General features: G+C 40.5%; 1 protein-coding gene across 1 annotated transcript; it reads left to right on the forward strand.

Annotated features, from left to right (window-relative positions):
• Positions 1 to 5: 5 nt before the first annotated feature.
• On the forward strand, positions 6 to 12,400 carry LEPROTL1 (leptin receptor overlapping transcript like 1). The gene is made up of 4 exons (XM_005562977.4): positions 6 to 128; positions 6,595 to 6,670; positions 9,016 to 9,202; positions 10,057 to 12,400. The coding sequence occupies exons 1-4, from the start codon at positions 113 to 115 to the stop codon at positions 10,171 to 10,173; spliced, it is 396 nt and encodes a 131-aa protein (XP_005563034.1). The 5' UTR covers positions 6 to 112; the 3' UTR covers positions 10,174 to 12,400.
• Positions 12,401 to 20,328: the final 7,928 nt, after the last annotated feature.

The following is a 20,328-nucleotide window of genomic DNA, read 5'->3' on the forward strand; positions in this document are numbered from 1 at the left end:
CGCGCACTTCCGGGTGTTGTCTGGCCGCCGTAGCGTCTTGGGTCTCCTGGCCGCCGCCGCCGCCGCCGCCGCCGCCGCCTCGGGTCGTGGAGCCAGGAGCGACGTCACCGCCATGGCAGGCATCAAAGGTGGGCCTGGGGTGCGGGACGCAGGAGGGCTGGGGCCCGCCGGGGAAGATGGGCCGGGGGTCCCACGCAGCCCCCGCACTTCTCCTCTGGGCCCGGGCGCGCGCGTGGGGGTCCCTGCTTCGGGGAAGCGACCCCCGCCCCGGCCCTGCCCTTGGCCCGGAGGTGGGCGCGGCGCCCTCAGGCAAGGGACGGTTGCGACTCCGGCTTCCCCCGACAGCCCCCACTTTCTGCCGATTTCGGCAGCCTCTCTCCCACCCATCGTACCCCGGACAAAATATGAAGTGGTTGGCGGTCAGTGAGGAGTCCCGTCGCGACTTGGGCGGCCACACACGTTTTGCAGGAGTTTGCATCCAAGAGAGAGGCAGGCAGAGCGTGGGATTGAGGAGGCTGAGGCTGCTGGAGATGCCAGCTATGGAAAACCAGTCATTTCCCACCGAAAGGCACAAGTGCGGGCTGCGGGCACTGCACGGGTCTCCCCGAAACCTCGAGCCCCACGTCCACCCCGGCCGCCCGCGCCCGAAGCTTTACAGGCTCCCGAAACCGGTGCATTTTCATCTGCGGTGTCTGGACCCTAGAGTGGATCCCGTAGCGACCCCAGAGTGCTCTTGGCTCACTTCCCTCTCCGCAGTTGCACCCTGAGGCTTTTTCAAATTGCGAAGTATTTCTTTTTTTTTTTTTAAAGAAGATAAAATAGTGTTACAACTTAATGAAAAACTATTGGCTTATTCATGTATTTTCTTTTTTAAAAAAAGGGATGTCGCATTTGTTCCAAATGTTAGGTAGTTTTGTTGTCAGTGTGATGAGAAGCAAAGTTTTCAACTACTGCTTACTAATTACATTGATTTCTTGACCTGCCGCTTTGTAGAAGGGCAGTCAGGCAGGAAGCAGGAACTACTTTGGGAGCAGTGGTTTTCTTTGTATTTTTTCTTCTCTAAGGAAAACTTAATCGAGTTTTTTTTTCTCAGGGTCGGTCTTACTGTTTCTTATTTATTTTCAATGTCTGGAAACATTTCATTTCCCATATAAAACCTTGTCATTTAAGCAACTGGGATACTTTTTGTAATCTCATTTTGAACTATAATAGACTCTTTTAAACTCTTATGTGAAAGGCAGTTATTGTGAATTGCTGTGGTTTTTAGGATGTTGCCTGTTTCCCTGTTCTTCCCCGTTTCTTCAGTGTCATTAATGCGGGAGTCTCTTAAGAAAATCGCTCTGTAATTTACTTCTCCAGACCTAGGGAAATACTGCATTAAACTGACGAAGGTGCCTCAGGTGAATTGCACTTTTGATTTCAGCAGGATTTTCTGGTTGGTGTGAGTCAGTATGTTTCTTTCTCTTGGCCTAATATCATCTTTATATTAGGAAGGAGTGTTGCTATAATTAGAGACCATCAGGCATTTCTTGAGCCATTTGTCTATTACTTTTTGATATATTGGATTTTCTGGTAACTCCCAGGTTAGAGAAGTGGTCCCTCCTTCTACTCTAATTTCTTTGTAATCACAGAGTCAGCATCTTGTCTCTAGAGAGTTTTTCTAGCTAATTGGGCTGCTCCATCCCTAGCCTAGAGGCTTTGGGAGTAGAAACCAGACTTATCTAAGCTTTGCCTTCCAAATGTTGCATCACACAATTACTCTATGAATTCTTGCCTTGTTGATGTGTCATTTAAGAAACAGTTTGTATACAAATGATGAAATGTATATATAAACTAGGCAGTTGCCAATTTCATAAGATTGAAGAAACTGCAAGTTTTGAGAATACTGATAAGCAATTTATTTAACCTCTAATTGGCTACCTTATTCGATATGACTGGGAGATGAGATGTCACATCAAACTGTGTTATGAATATTTTTTTAAAAATTTAGTATTTAATCCCGGCACAGTGGCTCACGCCTGTAATCCCAGCACTTTGGGAGGCCGAGGCGGGCAGATTACCTGAGGTTGGGAGTTTGAGGCCAGCCTGACCAACATGGAGAAACCCCGTCTCTACGGGGTGGATCACGAGGTCAGGAGTTCAAGACCAGCCTGTCCAAGATGGTGAAACCCCGTCTCTACTAAAGATACAAAAAAGCCGGGCATAGTGGCAGGCACCTGTAATCCCAGCTACTCAGAAGGCTGAGGCAGGGAATTGCTTGAACCTGGGAGGTGGAGGGTACAGTGAGCCAAGATCGCGCTGTTGCACTCCAGCATGGGCAACAGAGTGAGACTCCTTCCCCCCCAAAAAAAAAAAATAATAAATTATATATGAAATAAAATTATATATTATATAATATACATTATATATTATATACATATATTATTATTATACATATATATTACATATACAATAATATATATAATTATATATAGTATATATATTATATTTAGTATTTAATGGAATGGAAGTATTATCTCAAGGTATCTTAATTCCCCCAAACAATTCCAAGAAACTTACTTTTTCATTATACAACAGCGTTTACAAGGAACTGGAATCTCAGGCATAAATAAATATATTAAAGTTATTCCAATATTCCTATTCATAACACTTATAAGAAGACAACATTGGTTTTTGTTTTTTAAATTATTTTTTGATACTTGAGCCTTATCTCATTTTAGACCTTGTTTGTTTGTTTTTTTTTAAGGAATCATTTTTCATTAACTTTGCAAGAGTATAGTCAAAGAATTTAGACTTTCTTTTTTGATGAGAACATGAATGACTGTTCTCTGTCACAGAACAGTCACCTTCAGAGGCCATCATGGTCCTAAGGTGGCTTGCCTCTTGCAGAGATTACCATAAACATGCTTTTTGAGATTTTTCTTCCTGGTTTAAATATATATATTTTTTTTCTTTGCTTCCTGCCTTCTGTCAGAGGGCAATTCTTACTTGTATGCAATTCTTTCTCCTAGTTCCCATTTGTTTCAGTGTGGGAAGCAAGATAATCAAACTTAGAAAATTTTGTGTCACAAGGTATACAGGTAATAGTGATTACTTTTGGGAAGGGAAAGTTCCTTTTTACTTAATTTTTGTTCTGGGTGTATGATTTACGTATTGAAAAATATATAAGTGAGCATAGGTGATTCTTTAAAATAAAAATGTGTTGTCCTCTGAATTCCTACCTAACAACTGTGTCACGAAAATGAATTAATATAAATAAGAACTTAAGGGTCTTTTTATAGAGAATGTTGGCTTTAGTGTATGGGCTTTGTAACATCTATTTTGTCTTTTTTTAGTGGCCTTTGTTTTCTCCAGGATTCTAAGTTGCATATAAATGGCTTCTGAATGATTGAGGTGTTACTAGGTAGTATTTTTAGTAATGGACTTAGCTGTCTTAATAGTACCTTTAGTGTTCAGAAAATTATCTGCTTTTAAGATCTAGTCCAACTGTCCTTTTAAAGAAGGAAGAACTGAGACTCATAAATTACTTGGACAACTAGTTAGGGCCTCAGACCCTCCTTACTGTCAGTTCCATGCTGCTTCCACTCTGCTACATTCATTCCACAAATATTTGTTGAGTGTTAAGAGCCAGGGCACGACCATCACAACAGAAAAACTTGCTCCCCCTTCTCATGAAATGGACAGTTGAGAAGGAAAGACAAAATACAAACCAGTAGGAAATCACAGCTAATAACTGAGCAAAGGAGAGGCATTCAGTGAACAGAGGGCCTCAGCATACATGGGTCTCTGCCTGGCATACTCATCCCAAATATCCATGTGATTTCCTCCCTCCCTTCACACAGATCTCTGCTTAGGTGATTCCTCATCAGAGATGCCTTCCCTGGCCACTGTGTCTAGACTAGCACTAACATCCCTTACTCTCCCTGACATTTGTCATCACTTGACATTTATTTGCTTGCTTGTTAAAAATCATTTTCTTCTCCCACTAGAACATAAGCTCCGTGAGAGCAAAAGCTTTGATTGTTGTCATTGCTCTGTCTCCAGTAGCAAGAACAGTATCTGACACACATTAGGTGGTCCATAGATGTTTGTTAGAGGAATGAATAAATGAATATAACGGGGAATTGGTCTAGTCAGAAGGTTTGGAAAAACTTCATTGGGGCCAGGTGCGGTGGCTCACGCCTATAATCCCAGCACTTTGGGAGGCTGAGGCGGGCAGATCACAAGGTCAAGAGATTGAGACCATCCTGACCAACATGGTGAAACCCCATCTCTACTAAAAATACAAAAAAAAAAAAAATTAGCTGGGCATGGTGGCGTGTGCCTCGAGTCCCAGCTATCCGGGAGGCTGAGATCTGAAGGAAAAGCAGGAGTTAAGTTGGAAGAAAGTGGAGAGGAGTGGGAAAGGGCCATGTGTCATTCACTGTTGTATCCCCAGTGCTTGTCACATATTTAGTGCTCAGTGAATATTTCTTCAGTGAATGAAAAAAATGTCCGAGGCAGAAGGGACACAGTATGCCCAGGCCACGTGAGTGAGCGAGACTGCTGATTTCCAGGAAAGGAAGAGGGCCAGTGTAACTAAAGTGAGGGTTCAGGGACACTGTAATAGTCTGGTGTGACACATCACAAGAGGGGCGGGCAGGGCCCGGTCATGAGAACCAGTTTGGAACTGAAGAAAACAAATGGTAAATTCTGTAATTTTCCTTACAGTTTATATTGCATTCCCCTGTAAACTTGAAGTGCCTCGTTTGCTGTAAAATAAAAATGCAATTCTTTTCCTATAGCTGGAAATAGAATGGTGTTCAGGACTAAGTGACTGTGTTCGGGGTTAACATCACCTGCATCAGCGATCTAACCAAAAACTAAATCTGCCAAGCCACTATGTCATTGGGCGTCCTTGATTACAACCATTTTAGTTCTGCAGAGTGTATCAGTAGTACTTGGCAAAGTTTAACCTGTTTCCTGTTCATTTTGGTTTCTCTTTGTTAGCCTTTGTCCTGGTAACTTTTAGACCTTCTTCAAATGTTTCGAATTTTAACTTCTGAATTTTAATAAAATGGCCTAACAACAACAAAACTAGTTATTTTCTTAGCCACTGTGACTGTAGAAATACAGGTTATATAGAACTCATCATAAATTTATCATTATTTATTTTTTGAGATGGAGTCTTGCTCTGTTGCACAGGCTGGAGTGCAAAGGCACAGTCTAGGCTCACTGCAACCTCCCTCCCCCTCCCGGGTTCAAGCAATTCTCCTGCCTCAGCCTCCCGAGTAGCTGGGACTACACGCATGTGCCACCACATCCAGCTAATTGTTTGTATTTTTAGTAGAGACAGGGTTTCACCATATTGGCCAGGTAGGTCTCAAACCCCTGACCTCGTGATCTGCCCACCTCGGCCTCCCAAAGTGCTGGGATTACAGGCATGAGCCACTGCATTCGGCTATCATTTATTTCTTTGCTTTAGTCTAGGTCATTGATTAACTATGCCTATTCAAGAAAGTTGTTTCTATTCACTAACATGTGAGAGCACCTTAAAATGTACTACTGTGTGTGTGTGTGTGTGTGTGTGTGTGTGTGTGTAGCTTTAGAAACTATATTTCACCTGTAGAATGCATCTATTGCTTATAATAACACCTTAAAATAGTGATACCTCAGAGGGATTATAACCCGTTATCCTACAGATTTTCTAATGTAGATTAGGGAAGGAAACCCAGCTCTACTTTTGCAAACGATTTAAAGATCTGCAACAAAATTAATTGATTAAAATCATTAACTACAGATATCTTCAGGCATTTTTTCTGGTCAGTTTTATGCACATTGAGAGTATATATGCAAGAAACAGGAGCTGATTAGAAGAGGTTTTCCTATAGTATGAGGCTTTTAAAGTGCAGTAAACTTGAGAATGTGGAGTTTCTCCATATACAGCTTTTCAAAACTGTAGTGATCTGTGAAGTAAATATAATTCTAATGCCCAGAAGAGCATTGAGCCTGTGGACTGTGACTCTTTAGAAAGGGAACCAGCAATTGGGGAATGTGGTGGGGTACTAGCAATAGGTTAGAGCTTTAAAAATCAATGTCCCTGGCTGGGTGCGATGGCTCATGCCTGTAATCCCAGCACTTTGGGAGGCCAAGGCAGGTGGATCCCCTGAGGTCGGGAGTTCGAGACCAGCCTGACCAACATGGAGAAACCCTGTCTCTACTAAAAATAGAAAATTAGCAGGGCATGGTAGTGCATGCCTGTAATCCCACCTTACTCAGGAGGCTGAGGCAGGAGAATCACTTGAACCTGAGAGGTGGAGGTTACAGTGAGCTAAGATCGAGCCATTGGATTCCAGCCTGGGCAACAAGAGTGAAACTCCATCTCAAAAACAAAACAAAACAAGAAAAGTCAATGTCACTTTATTTTGCCCTGAAGATGCCACAGAAGACTTATTCTAAGACTAGATAACTTACACTTTTGATGGCAACTTGCTATTAATACGTTTGAGGGATTTTTGCTTCTGAGGTTACAGATAATATTCAGACTGCTGATATTAATAAAAATATTTATTTAACTAATTTATATTCCTATTGCACTTCTTATTTGCTTTGCAGCTTTGATTAGTTTGTCCTTTGGAGGAGCAATCGGACTGATGTTTTTGATGCTTGGATGTGCCCTTCCAATATACAAGTATGTAAAATGTTTGTCTTTCTGAATATTTAAGGGTAAAATTTTTCTACTTTTAAAGCTTAAAAAAAGTGTTTTTTTTTTCACTACTGTAAAAGTAAAGCAGAGAAATGTTCACTTACCAAACACATACCTTTGTAAAAATCATCACTTAAAATTTGTTTCTAAAGATTTTAGGACACCAAAATGCAAATAAGACTTTTGGCTGTTACCTGCTCTTTCACTACTGCTGAGTCTGCAATGGCAGGATAGCTACACAGTACCTCAGCCCTCCTGCTCAGTTTTTAACACCTATTGATAATACTAATTACAAGAAAATTTAAAATGTCTTTTTGCAAAAAAATGCCATAAGCAGTCAAAGCACAAATGACTAAAAAAAAAAAAGATATGTAAACAATTACTTTCCGGCCGGGTGTGGTGGCTCACCCACGCCTGTAATCCCAGCACTTTCGGAGGCCAAAGGTGGGAGGATTGCCTGAGGTCAGGAGTTCGAGACCAGCCTGGCTAACATGGTGAAACCCCATCTCTACTAAAAATACAAAAAAAAAATTAGCCAGGCATAGTGGCGCATGCCTGTAGTCCCAGGTACTCGGGAGGCTGAGGCAGGAGAATCACCTGAACCCAGGAGACGGAGGTTGCAGTGAGCTAAGATCACGCCACTGCACTCCAGCCTGGGCAACAGAGCAAGACTCCGTTTCCAAAAAAAAACAAAAAAACAAAAATTGCTTTCCTTAGGATAGAAAGAACTTCTCAAAGTTAACATTTTAACATTTAGATAAATTAGAAAACAATGGACAACTCAATAGAAAAAAAATATAAAAAGAGAACTACAAATTGCTAATAAGCATATAAAAATATCCCCAGCTTCACTCAAAACTAAGCCAAATCCATTGGCAAAGACAAGAGACAGTGCAAGCAGACACTCTTTTGTGCTGTGGGGGAGTACACATAGGTAGTTTTCTTGGAGATAAGTTTGCTTGTAGCTCTCAAAGTATATATTCTTTGAGGTAGCCCTTTCACTCATGCAAACCCACTTGCAGATGTTTACATGGATACATTTAGTGGGGGAGAGTATGGATGTTCAAGCAGCCTTGTTTTTTGGTTTTTGGTTTTGTTTTGTTCATCTGAGCCTTATTTATAAGAGCCAAAAAAAATTCTGGAAATATCCTAAATGTCCTTCAGAAGAAAAATGGTTACATTATAGTAAATCTATTAATGGAAATAAAAGGCAGTCTTAAAAAGAATGAGGAAGAGCTGTAAGTGCGAACATGTGAATATGTTCAAGACACACTGTTAGGAAACTGCAGGGACCCATTCATATTTTAAAGTTTATGTGGAAATGTGGAAGAGTCCCCGAGAAGCTCAATAGGAGAGTGGGCAAGAGGAGATTTGGAGAACTTTTAGTCTTTACTTTTTGTGCTTTTGTACTGTTTAAATTATTTTTCTTAAGCATATATTCAATTTTTAATTTTTTTTCTTAAAATGTTTAGGAAATGGTCAGGCACAGTGGCTCACACCTGTAATCCTAGCACTTTGGGGGGCCTAGGCGGGTGGATCCCCTGAGCTCAGGAGTTGAAGACCAGCCTGGCCAACATGGTGAAACCTCATCTTCACTAAAAATACAAAAATTAGCAGGGCATGGTGGCACACGCCTGTAATCCCAGCTAGTCAGCGGGGCTGAGGCAGGAGAATCACTTGAACCCAGGAGGCAGAAGTTTCAGTGAGCCGAGATCACACCACTGCACTCCAGCCTGGGCAACAGAGCCAGACTCCGTCTCAAAAAAATAAAAATAAAAATAAATTTAGGAAACATAAATAGCTGCTTATCATTAGCCTCTGTATAATCAGATCTCCACCATGATATGTATTTTATTCTATGGTAGTTTTAAGGGCACGTATTTCCTTTTTAACTTTTTATTTTGAAACAATTTTAGATTCTGAAGAAGTTGCAAAAATCATACACAGAGATCCCCTGTACCCTCCACACAGCTTGCCAGAGTCGTAAGATCTTACATAACTGTAGTTACCAAAACCAGGAAATGACTGTGGTACAATACAATTAACTAGATGGTAGAGTAAAAGCCATCTGTTTTTATTGTGATAAATTCTATATTCTGACTGAAAGTGTTCAAAATTACTTTTAGCTTCTTTTCTGTATTTTGATTTCTGTAATTTGGGAGTTCCTTGTGATGTAAGGGAAGTTTAGGGTTGCTTCAGCTTTATGCTAAGTTTGGGTATCATCCATTAGAAGTCAAGGGAATGAATCTTGATTTTTTTAAAAAGACCATATTTTGTGTGTAGGAAAATGACATAGCAAAAATTACATTAACTTATTTTTCTTTTTCTAGCAAATACTGGCCCCTCTTTGTTCTATTTTTTTACATCCTTTCACCTATTCCATACTGCATAGCAAGAAGATTAGTGGATGATACAGATGCTATGAGTAACGCTTGTAAGGAACTTGCCATCTTTCTTACAACAGGCATTGTTGTGTCAGCTTTTGGACTCCCTATTGTATTTGCCAGAGCGCATCTGGTAAGTGATTATCTTCTTCCATTGATGATTTTATATTGAACATGTGTTAAATTTTTCTCAAGCAAAGGTTTTGTTAATGACATGAAAAGAGATGAAAGACATAAGAGCCTAGAAGACAGAGATTAAAATCTCACTTTATTGTTTGTTCTTGTTAACTAAAAAAAGAGATATTTGAGAACGTGGCTTGGATCTGCAGCAGCTGTTGGCTTGCTAATACTTAACTGTCAGAGTTGAGCATATCAACTCCCCCGGTGCTGAACAACCCAGGCCTATCCTGTAAAACTTAAAATCTGGAAGACCTGAAAAGATGTATGTGCTCTGCAGGCGGAAGAGCACTGAAGAGGGGAAGGGGCTGGCTATGGGTACTCAGTTCTTCCTCCCAAACTTACTGATCCACACTTGGCGCCTTCATCTCTGGGGAGGTAGAGAAGACAGCCATATGGAGAAGGCAATTGTTTTCCCACCCCTTCAAAAGAATGTACACGGGTGTGTTTCCATCTGTGATATGCTAAAATTTAATCTACTCTAGACAGATTTTTAGATTAAGGAAGAGTAAGCATATTCCTTTATAAACAGAAACTTGTAGAATTTTATGCTGCTTCATCGTAGCCCAGAAGTCAAGCTTGTTTTTGAATGGTCATTTCATGACTTTCTTTTTAAAGGAACCAATGGTAAATGAAAACAATATAAAACAGTATAAAAGTACCACTAAGTATGTGTTCAGCACTGTAACAATTACTGTTACAAGCCATGTTTCTTTTAGATCATAATTAGGACACAACTGGAGCCTTTTTTTTTTTTCATTTTCCTTTTGTTTTTCATGCCTGTTAACTGAGTGTATCTTATTTCCATAGATTGAGTGGGGAGCTTGTGCACTTGTTCTCACAGGAAACACAGTCATCTTTGCAACTATACTAGGCTTTTTCTTGGTCTTTGGAAGCAACGACGACTTCAGCTGGCAGCAGTGGTGAAAAGAAATTACTGAACTATTGTCAAATGGACTTCCTGTCATTCGTTGGCCATTCACGCACACAGGAGACGGGGCAGTTAATGCTGAATGATATAGCAAGCCTGTTGGGGGTATTTTAGGTGCTCCCTTCTCACTTTTATTGTAAGCGTACTATTTTCACAGAGACTTGCTGAAGGATTAAAAGGATTTTCTCTTTTGGAAAAGCCTGACTGATTTCACACTTATCTATAGTATGCTTTTTGTGGCGTCCTGCTGAATTTAAATATTTATGTGTTTTTCCTGTTTGGTTGATTTTTTTGGAATCAATATGCAATGTTAAACACTTTTTTAATGTAATCATTTACATTGGTTAGGAATTCAGAATTCTGCCGGCTCTATTACTGGGCAAGTACATCTTTTCTCTTAAAATTATTTAGCCTCCATTATTACAAAAAATTGTAAAAATAAGTTTTCAATCAGTCAGGATGACATCACTCCCAATGTTATGCAGACATGCAGATGGTTCAGATGGTTGGCATACGTTATAGACTATATACTCAGTGCAAATATAGCTGCATTTATACCTCAGAGGGGCCAAGTGTTAATGCCCATGCCCTCCATAAGGGTTGCTGGTTTTACTAATGACAGGTGTTTTGTGAATTGAAAATTATTTTATGGAATTGCTACAGAGGAGTACTTTTCTTCTCAATTGTTAGAAGAATTTATGTTAAACTTTGAGGTAAGGGTGTAAAAACAGATTTTTGAGATAAGGTTTTTATTTATGTTTATTATCGTTAGAGTGAGTTGCAATATGGGAAGAAATGACATTGAAATTCCAGTTTTTGAATCCTGTTTCTATTTGTAAGTGAATTTTGTGATCTCCTATCAACCTTTCATGTTTTACCCTGTTAAAATGGACATACATGGAACCACTACTGATGAGGGACAGTTGTATGTTTGCATCATATATGCCAGAAAACCTTCCTCTGCTTCCTCCTCTTGACTTATTTTGTATGTTGTATATATTACATAAAATAACTTTTCAAATATAGTTTAATAACACTTAGAAGTGTTTACTTACCTGGAAAATAATTGCTATGCCGTACATTCAGAATGCCCCCTCCCCGACAAGGCCTTGCCATGATTAACAAGTAACTTGTTAGTCTTACAGATAATTCATGCATTAACAGTTTAAGATTTAGACCATGGTAATGGTAGTTCTTATTCTCTAAGGTTATATCATATGTAATTTAAAAGTATTTAAGACAAGTCTCCTGTATACCTCTGAACTGTTTTGATTTTGATTTCATCATGATAGATCTGCTGTTTCCTTAAAAAAGGCATTTGTTGTGTGAGTTAATGCAAAGTAGCCAAGTCCAGCTATATAGCAGCTTCAGAAACATACGTGACCAAAAAATTCCCAGTAACTAGGCATGATCAATTTATAGTGGTCGTTTACATCTAACAATTATCAGGACTTTTTTCGGGAGTGGGTTATAAAAACATTCAAGTTGGTCTGACAGTATTTTGTTAAGAATATTTGTTTGTATGTTTATTCAGTATACTTACATAAAAATTATTTCGCCATCAGCCAAAACTCAGTAATCATGACAGCTATCTTTTGTTGTTTTATGAAGTTTATTTCTCAAGAAAATGGGAATAAATTTGGGGTTTGTTCACCATTTTTACTAAAGATGCCTAAAGCCACAGGTGTTATTGCCTAACTTAAGCCATGACTTTTAGATACGAGATGACGGGAAGCAGGATGAAATATCAGGATGAAATATTGGCATGTGGCTGGAGCCTTCACACTTGAGGCTGAAAGTGGCTTGTGGTATTATAATGTTCAGACTTGAAGAGGAAGGTGCAGGTACACATGAATTAGACAGCTGGTGAGACAGTTGGGAACTCTTTGTGCCTGTGATCTACTGGATTTTTTTTGCAGGAAGTGCATTCTCTAGTCCTTCCCCATTTTCTGTTCTAGATGTCAGTGCAGTGCACTGCTACTGTTTTATCCACTTGGCCATAGACTCTTTTTCTAACAGCTGCATATTCTTTCTATATACTAATTGCATTGGCAGCATTGTGTCTTTGACCTTGTACACTAGCTTGACATAGTGCTGTCTCTGATTTCTAGGCTAGTTACTTGAGATATGAATTTTCCATAGAATATGCACTGATACAGCATTACCATTCTTCTATGGAATGAAAACTTTTGATGATGAAACAATAAAGATTTTAAATACCTATTTTAGTTTGTGGGTGTTTTTGAAATGAAAATATATTGCACACTTTTGTTGTAAAGTGCATTAACCATTTTAATAATGTGATATAAAGCAAGATGACACTGGTGTAATGTTAGACTTGCAGAAGTTTCCATTCCAAAATAAAATGGAAACCATAGTAACAGATATTACTATGCAGCCCTGTGATTTTGAGCTATAGTAAAAGGATTGGTAATCTGGGAAGTAGAATTTTTATAAAATCTTTTACAAAAACAGTCATAGAAGGTTTTGTTGACATTTAAGACTACTACTGATCTAAAGGCAAGGTCCTACCTGTTCTTAAATTTTCAGAACATTTTTATGACTACTTACTATGTATTTTATTACCACTCATTATTATAGCATGTTACTTTTTGCGAACATTTTAAACAAAAAATGTTTCTGTTTGGTACACTATGAAGAGAGAAAAGTACTGTTCTTTTTTTTCAAACATTAGTCATGTCCCAAATTGTCCTAATTATAATCTCATCATATACTTTAAAAAGTTAGGCCATGGACACTAAATGTCTGCTCTAATATGATTTTGGGGTCATTGTCAAAATAATCCAGTTTTTTTTTTTTTTTTTTTGAGATTTGCTTTGTGCCTAGGCTGTAGTCCAGTGGTATAATCTCTGCTCACTGCAATTTCTGCCTCCTAGGTTCAAGCGATTCTCGTGCTTCAGCCTCCTAAGTAGCTGGGATTACATGCATGGGTCACCATACCTGGTTAATTTTTGTATTTCTTGTAGAAACAGGGTTTTGCCATGTTGGCCACACTGGTCTCAAACTCCTGGCCTCAAGTGATCCCCCTGCCCCCTCAGCCTCCTGAGTAGCTGAGATTATCGGCGTGCACCACCACGCCGGGCTAACTTTCGTATTTTTTGTAGAGACGGGGTTTTGCCATGTTGGCCACACTGGTCTCAAACTCCTGGCCACTACCTCCCCGAAAAAAGTGCTGGGATTACAGGCGTGAGCCACCACACTTAGCCAAAATAATCCAGATTTCTAAAGTCTAGGATATTTATATTGAATGTGACTAGATTCTTAAGTTTCAGATAACTTTTAATCAATGCACCAAAGTTAACAAGCAACACATTATTGTTAAGTGATATGTGTGTTTTAGGTCCCAGGATGCTTTATGATGTATACGATTGGTGGGAAATTGAAATTCGTATTTCTTCCCTATAATCTTGTATTGCCCTTTCTTTCAGTGAAGATTAGGAGCTCTGATTTTATTACAGGTCTGTTCATTTTATGGCATTCCCAAGGAAGAAGACATATCCTGTAGGTAAATATTTCAGATCAATGAAGCTTAACTTACTAAGAACTAATCTTTGTTTTACTGTAATCGTTTGAACGTATTAAGTGGATCGTACACTTGTGCTTTCTTAGAATATATTAAACCACTTTAATTTTGCCTTGGTAATTTAGGACTATCATCATAAACTATGTCCCTCCCCAATCGTAAGTGGCTGCAGACCTGTAGTTTTCTGGAATTGTGTTTTTGATCCTTTTCGTACAACTGAGTATTTGTTTCTAGCACCCCTTAACTTATTTTGTTTCCAAGTTGCTGATTTACAGTATATTAGGAAGAGTGGAAAGTGGTCAAGGAAAAAAATAAGGCAATCAAGCTTATTAAATCAATTATGTAACATTTCTGTACACAGTACAACGTCAGTGAACTTAATTAGGGTGCCTCCTACCTCTTGCACAAATGAAATGCTTTGTGATAGGTATTCTTCCTCTTGAAAGGCTTTTTTAAGAAAACAAAATTAATTTTTAACTGTATACTAGATCATCTGAGATTGCAAAAGGAGCACCACGTAAGGAGGTGTTCCCGTGCTGTGCAGCGGAAGAAGCCTTATTATTAAGTTTACTACGCTTTAATGTAGGGCTTATTCTGAGCTCAAGATACTCATAGACCTTTATCTGATTTCTGGGGTCTTATATCTCACTTCACCCTTTGTGTTTAGTTACTAAAAGTTTAGGGATGAAGACAGATTTACAGATTATTTTTACAAGAAACTTTAGACTGTATGGTTTGCTTCCAGTCTCTTGAAGATTATTTGAATTCATCTGTGATTTATGTGGCTTATGCCCATACACATGGTTAGTCACAGCGATTCAAATATTTACTGTTAAGCTTGTAAATTCCAGCAGAGGGTGGTGGGAACAGACAAAATCCAAACCTGTTTCTATGAGTGAGAGATTATGACCATAAAGCATTTATCTTTCAACTGTAATTCTGGGGAGTTTTGTATTTAGAGGCAGTACTCCGTGTGTGTGTGTGTCTGTGTGTGTGTGTGTGTGTGTGTGTGTGTGTGTGTGTGTGTGTGTGTGGTGGGGGCAGAATCAGAATTTTTATTTTACTTCAAAAGACAGTGGAGGCTGGGCGCAGTGGCTCACACCTGTAATCGCAGCATTTTGGGAAGCTGAGGTGGGTGGATCACTTGAGGTCAGACCTTTGAGACCATCCTGGCCAACATAGTGAAACCCCATCTCTTCTAAAAATAAAAAAATTAAGTCTGGTGTGGTGGTGGTGCCTGTAGTCCCAGCTACTTGAGAGGCTGAGGCAGGAAAATCGCCTGAACCTATGAGGCAGAGGTTGTAGTGAGCCAAGATCGTGCCACTGCACTCCAGCCTGAGTGGCAGAGCGAGACTCTGTCTCAAAAAAAAAAAAAAAGTAGAACATCTAATACTATGAAAGGGAAGCGTGGTGGCAGTTTACAACCATAGAAACCAGCAAATAGAATAAAATACTAAAGACTAAACCTGAGTATTTCCATGTCTGTTAGTTAAGAGCATTAGTATTTATTAATTATCTTGATATATAGTGTGTCTGGCATTTAATATCGAAAGTATCTTTTTCTCTTGGTAGATCAGTTTATTGTATAATATGTAAATACAACTATGACATAAAAGTAAATGAACTTGTGTAGATTTGGGAACCTCCCCAAAATAGGACAGATGTTTTCCTGAAAGCTAGGTTTACTTATGTCAGCTATTTGAGGATTGTTTCTAAAAGGGTTTACAACTGAAACAGCTTTCTAGGATTAAACCAAGTATAGATGGATTTATTTTTGTCAGGGTCTAAATCATCAACTTCCAAAACATAAGCAAGAATTGGCTCTAAACATTAACTGAGTGTAGCAGTGAAGACAAAGGTGTTAGTCCCTGAGAATTAAAAGAAAAAGAAGGTGGTTTCGAGCTCTACTTCATACTAGAAATGATGTTTGTCATTTACTCGTGTAAATGGCCTAGTAATTTAAATTAAATAATTTAATTTATTAAATTATCAACTAAATCAAAACAGTGATTAAAACAGCGATTTCAAAAATATATACATTTAAAAACCCAGATGCTAAGAAATGTCCAATGAATTAGGTAGAAACAACTTGGTGTTCACATCTCTGTATTTCGCTTCAGGTATGTCATAAGATACTTACGCTGAAATTCCACGTTTGGTTTCAGCTTTTCCTCTAGAAAACTTCCCTGTTCCCAGTGGCAGTTACATGCCACGTGACAGCATTCCAGGTACTACTGGAAAGAGGAAAATCTTGGAGCACAGTCCCTCTCTGAAGTGGTAATCTAATGAGATAAGAGAGAGAGAAATATATCAAAGGAAGCTGATTCCTCTCCAAGCCGAGAGAGAAGTGTGGAGTTCACGGAAGGGAAAGATCTGAGAGGCAAAGGCTGGGTGGGGGGCCGTTTTCTCTGGCGGGTCCTGTGTCAGCCAGCAGGGTCATAGGGATGTGAGAGTTCCTCTGGAGCAGCAGTCTGGGGTTCTTCAGCGTCTTGGGGTTTCAGAGGCAATTGGGGACAGCTTTTTTATTCTGACACCCTGATCTCTAGACCCCAGATACCATGGAGATATAAAAAGTGGTGAGATTCAGGCTATATTTTAAAGAAATAAAAGGTTTGCTGATGAGTTGTGTGGAAGAGAGAGTGGAGTCAGGACTACCAAGTTTTTGCTCATCCGTATCACCTGGGTAGGAGTAAAGGCGTAGTGAGGGGAGAGATTGAAAATAAAAACCAAGGTTCTGGACCACAGATCCAAACTGGTTCATCATATCCACCCGTTACTCAGACATGCCACGATTTGCCTTGTTTCAGACCCTTGCCAAACAAAACACTATTCAGAGTTGGGACGCTAACTTTGTAACCGTTTTCTTTTCTTTTCTTTTCTTTTTTTTTCTTTGAGATGGAGTCTTGCTCTGTCTCCCAGGCTGGAGTGCACTGGTACGATCTCGGCTCACTGCAACCTCCACCTCCTGGGTTCAATTCTCCTGCCTCAGCTTCCCGAGTAGCTGGATCACAGGCACGCGCCACCACCACGCCTAGCTTTTTTTTTTTTTTTTTTTTTTGTTTTGTATTTTTGGTAGAGACAGGGTTTAACCATATTGGACAGGCTGGTCTCAAACGCCTGACCTCAGGCAATCTACCCACCTCGGCCTCCCAAAGTGCTGGGATTACAGGCGTGAACCACCATGCCCGGCCTTTGTAACCATTTTTCAAATTCCTGGAGGGTTTACATTTTGTAGCACACATCACAGCATAAGGGCTACACACCAGGTTCTGGAGGCAGACCACCTAACTTCTAGCTCTTCCTGATACTAGCGGTGTAACCTTAGCCTAGTTATTTAACCTGTGTCCCATTTCCACATGTGTAAAGTGAATATACTAATAGTATCTACCTCATAAAGTGGTGGTGAGATTTAAATGTAACCCGCAGAGAGCTCACGTAGATAGGGAGTGAATGATAGATGTTAGCCGTTACTTTCACTGTTTCTTACCAATTACCTGTATTGCTAAGCAGTTTCCTCTTCTAAGTGGACAAACTCTTTAAAAACACATTTTAACGATCTAGTGGAACTAAGCATGTGATCCTCCCTATCCCTACTCCTGCACCAAATCTTAGCAATGATACACGTGTGTGTGTGTGTGTGTGTGTGTGTGTGTGTGTGTGTGTGTGTAGCAGAGAAATAGGCCAGGCATGGTGGCTCACACCTGTAATCCCAGAACTTTGGGAGGCTGAGGCGGGCGGATCACTTGAGGTCAGGAGTTTGAGACCAGCCCCGCCAACATGGTGAAACCCCCTCTCTACCAAAAAAAAAAAAAAATAAATTAGCCAGGTGTGGTGGCTCATGCCTGTAATCCCAGCTACTCTGGAAGCTGAGGCAGGAGAATCGCTTGAACCTGGTAGGCAGAGGTTGCAGTAAGCTGAGATTGCACCACTGCACTCCAGCCTGCACAGCAGAGCAAGACTGTCTCAAAACAATACAAAACAAAAAAGAACAGAAAAATACATTGGCAAAGTTAAAACAAGAAAGGGAAGCCTTGGTGGATCTGAAACTAAGACATTTCTGAGAAAACGAAAACATACGGGATCATATTGAAGAGGGAAACTGCAGCCTAAAATGCTGCTAGCAAGCTTGGAAAAATACTACCATAAAAGGTGGGAGCCCTGCCAAAGAGCCTGTCATCGCTACAAGTGGTGGAATCCAGGAGCAGGAGGGGACTTATTGAGGCAACTTGCAGGGAGAGGACTTGGGGGGCCACAGGGGAGCAGCCAAGACGGTAGATACTTGCCTAGCTCCATGTACACATGCGTCTCCGTCTCACCCTCCATTCTGGGCCAGAGAGAACATGTTTCCTGCAGTAGCGAGGATAAGAATACCAAGTCTGGAAGAGCAGCCACCGGGCCGTCTGCTCAGCAGCACCTCGTTTTCATCCCTAATGCTGGGAAAATCCTGTGCCTCTCCCTTTAGTGAGACCCACAAGCAGTCACGTCTGACCGTCCAGCCAGGGGGTCTCCGTGCAAAGAGGATCACTCAACAGCGCAGGAAGAAAACAAATTTGGAGAACTCACCACTGAGGAAACAAGAGAACACACCAAAGCTCCGTTTTTACTGTTTTAAGTATTGGAGCCACCCACCGGCCTAGGAAGACCCTAACAACTGTTGTGCAAAGTCAAGCTGATCAGGGTTAAAGTTAGAGAATATTTTACATTTTTTGCACCCAAATCCAATTAGGCTGCCCCAGGACTGAACCCTAGGGAAAACACTTCATTTTGGTTTTCCTCAGAGGCTCTTTGTTTTATCACAAAGATGAATTTGATTCAAAGACACATAGTATAATCTTAATACGGATAAACCTTATTCACCAATGTATTCTCCTTCCTTTAACACTCATCCTGAGACAATGAACCCAGAACCTGCCATCTGCTTGGATAGGAAGGTAGGGAAAAGTTATGCTCGGAATGACATATCTTACATGACATTTTTTGTTTTGTTTTGTTTTTCTGAGATGGAGTCTGGCTCTGTCACCCAGGCTCTTGGCTCACTGCAACGTCCGCCTCCCCGGCATAAGCAATTCTCCTGCCTCAGCCTCCCAAGTAGTTGGGATTACAGGCACCCGCCACCACACCCAACTCATTTTTGTATTTTTAGTAGAGACGGAGTTTTACCATGTTGGTCAGGCTGGTCTTGAACTCCTGACCTCAAGTGATCTGCCTGCCTCAGCCTTCCAAAGTGTTGGGATTGCAGACGTGAGCCACTGTGCCCAGCTTACATGACACTTTGGATACCCACCTAGAACCCTGCATGGCCCATTGTGGACATTTATTCGAGTTGGAAAACTCTCTGATGGAGTCCAGATGGGCTCAATTATGCTGCAGCAGCAAACGACTCCCAAATCTCAGGGCTAACAACAAAGGTTTATTTCTCACTACGTCACAGATTGGCTGTGACTTTACTGGAGTATTGTCTCAGGAATCTGGGCTATCAGTAGCACTGTCGGTCTTCTGGCAGACTTGGGAACAAGCACGGAGGCCTCGATGGTGGCTGTTAGATCTCCTACCTGGAGGTCACACGCTCCTCCTCTACTCCCCTTTCATTGCCGGAGCAAGTCACACAGCCACGCCTGATCTCAAGACATGAGGGAAAGTGAATGCCAGCAAGACAGTCGAACACCCTTCTTTATACAACTCTTCCCTTATTTCTCCCCTGCTCCTGAAACTCATGTACAGTACTTGACTTTTTTCTGATGTAAATACTGTGTGGCCCAGGAGTGGTGGCTCACGCCTGTATTCCCAGCACTTTCGGAGGCAGAGGCGGGTGGATCCCTGGAGAGCAGGAGTTCAAGATCAGCCTAGGCAATATGATAAGCCTCATCTCTGTAAAAATACAAAAAGTAGCCAAATGTGGTGCTGCGGGCCTGTGGTCCCAGCTACTCCAGAGGCTGAGGTGGGAGGATCGCTGAAGCCCAGGAGGCAGAGATTGCAGTGAGCCAAGATTTTACCACTGCACTCCAGCCTGGGCGGCAGAGCCAGACCCCATCTTAAAATTAAAAAAAAAAAATCTATATCATGTACCCCCAGATATGATGTACTGAAAAGCACACCATTTCCATTATATTCTTACCAAAAATGCATACCTTCATCTAATCCTGCACCCTTGATCTCCCTGGGCTTACGGGATCCTCCTACCTCAGCCTCCCTAGTAGCTGGGACTACAGGCACGCACCACCATGCCTGGCTAATTTTTTTTTTTTTTTTGTAGAGACGGGGTTTCACCATGATGCCCAGGCTTAGGAGAATGCTTTAAAACCTCACAAATAAATAAGGAAAAGATAAAAGGCCCAAGAGAGAAATAGCAAAATATATAAACAGGCAATTTCTAAATAAAAACCCATAAGTGGCAAATAAAGAGTGCGGGAAGGGGCATTATTCTCATTAGTAATCACATAAATGAAATTTAAATATCCATCTCATACTTTATATTACCTACAAATTTGGCAAAGATCTGTAAAAATTATAATACCCAGTGTTTCTAAGAAATTATAATACCCAGGTAGTACATATGAAAATGATCACTCTCATATATTTTAGGTGAGAGTGTAAGTAGTTGGTCTGA

Source organism: Macaca fascicularis, chromosome 8 (genome assembly GCF_037993035.2).
Source record: "Macaca fascicularis isolate 582-1 chromosome 8, T2T-MFA8v1.1".
Lineage (NCBI taxonomy): Eukaryota > Metazoa > Chordata > Mammalia > Primates > Cercopithecidae > Macaca > Macaca fascicularis.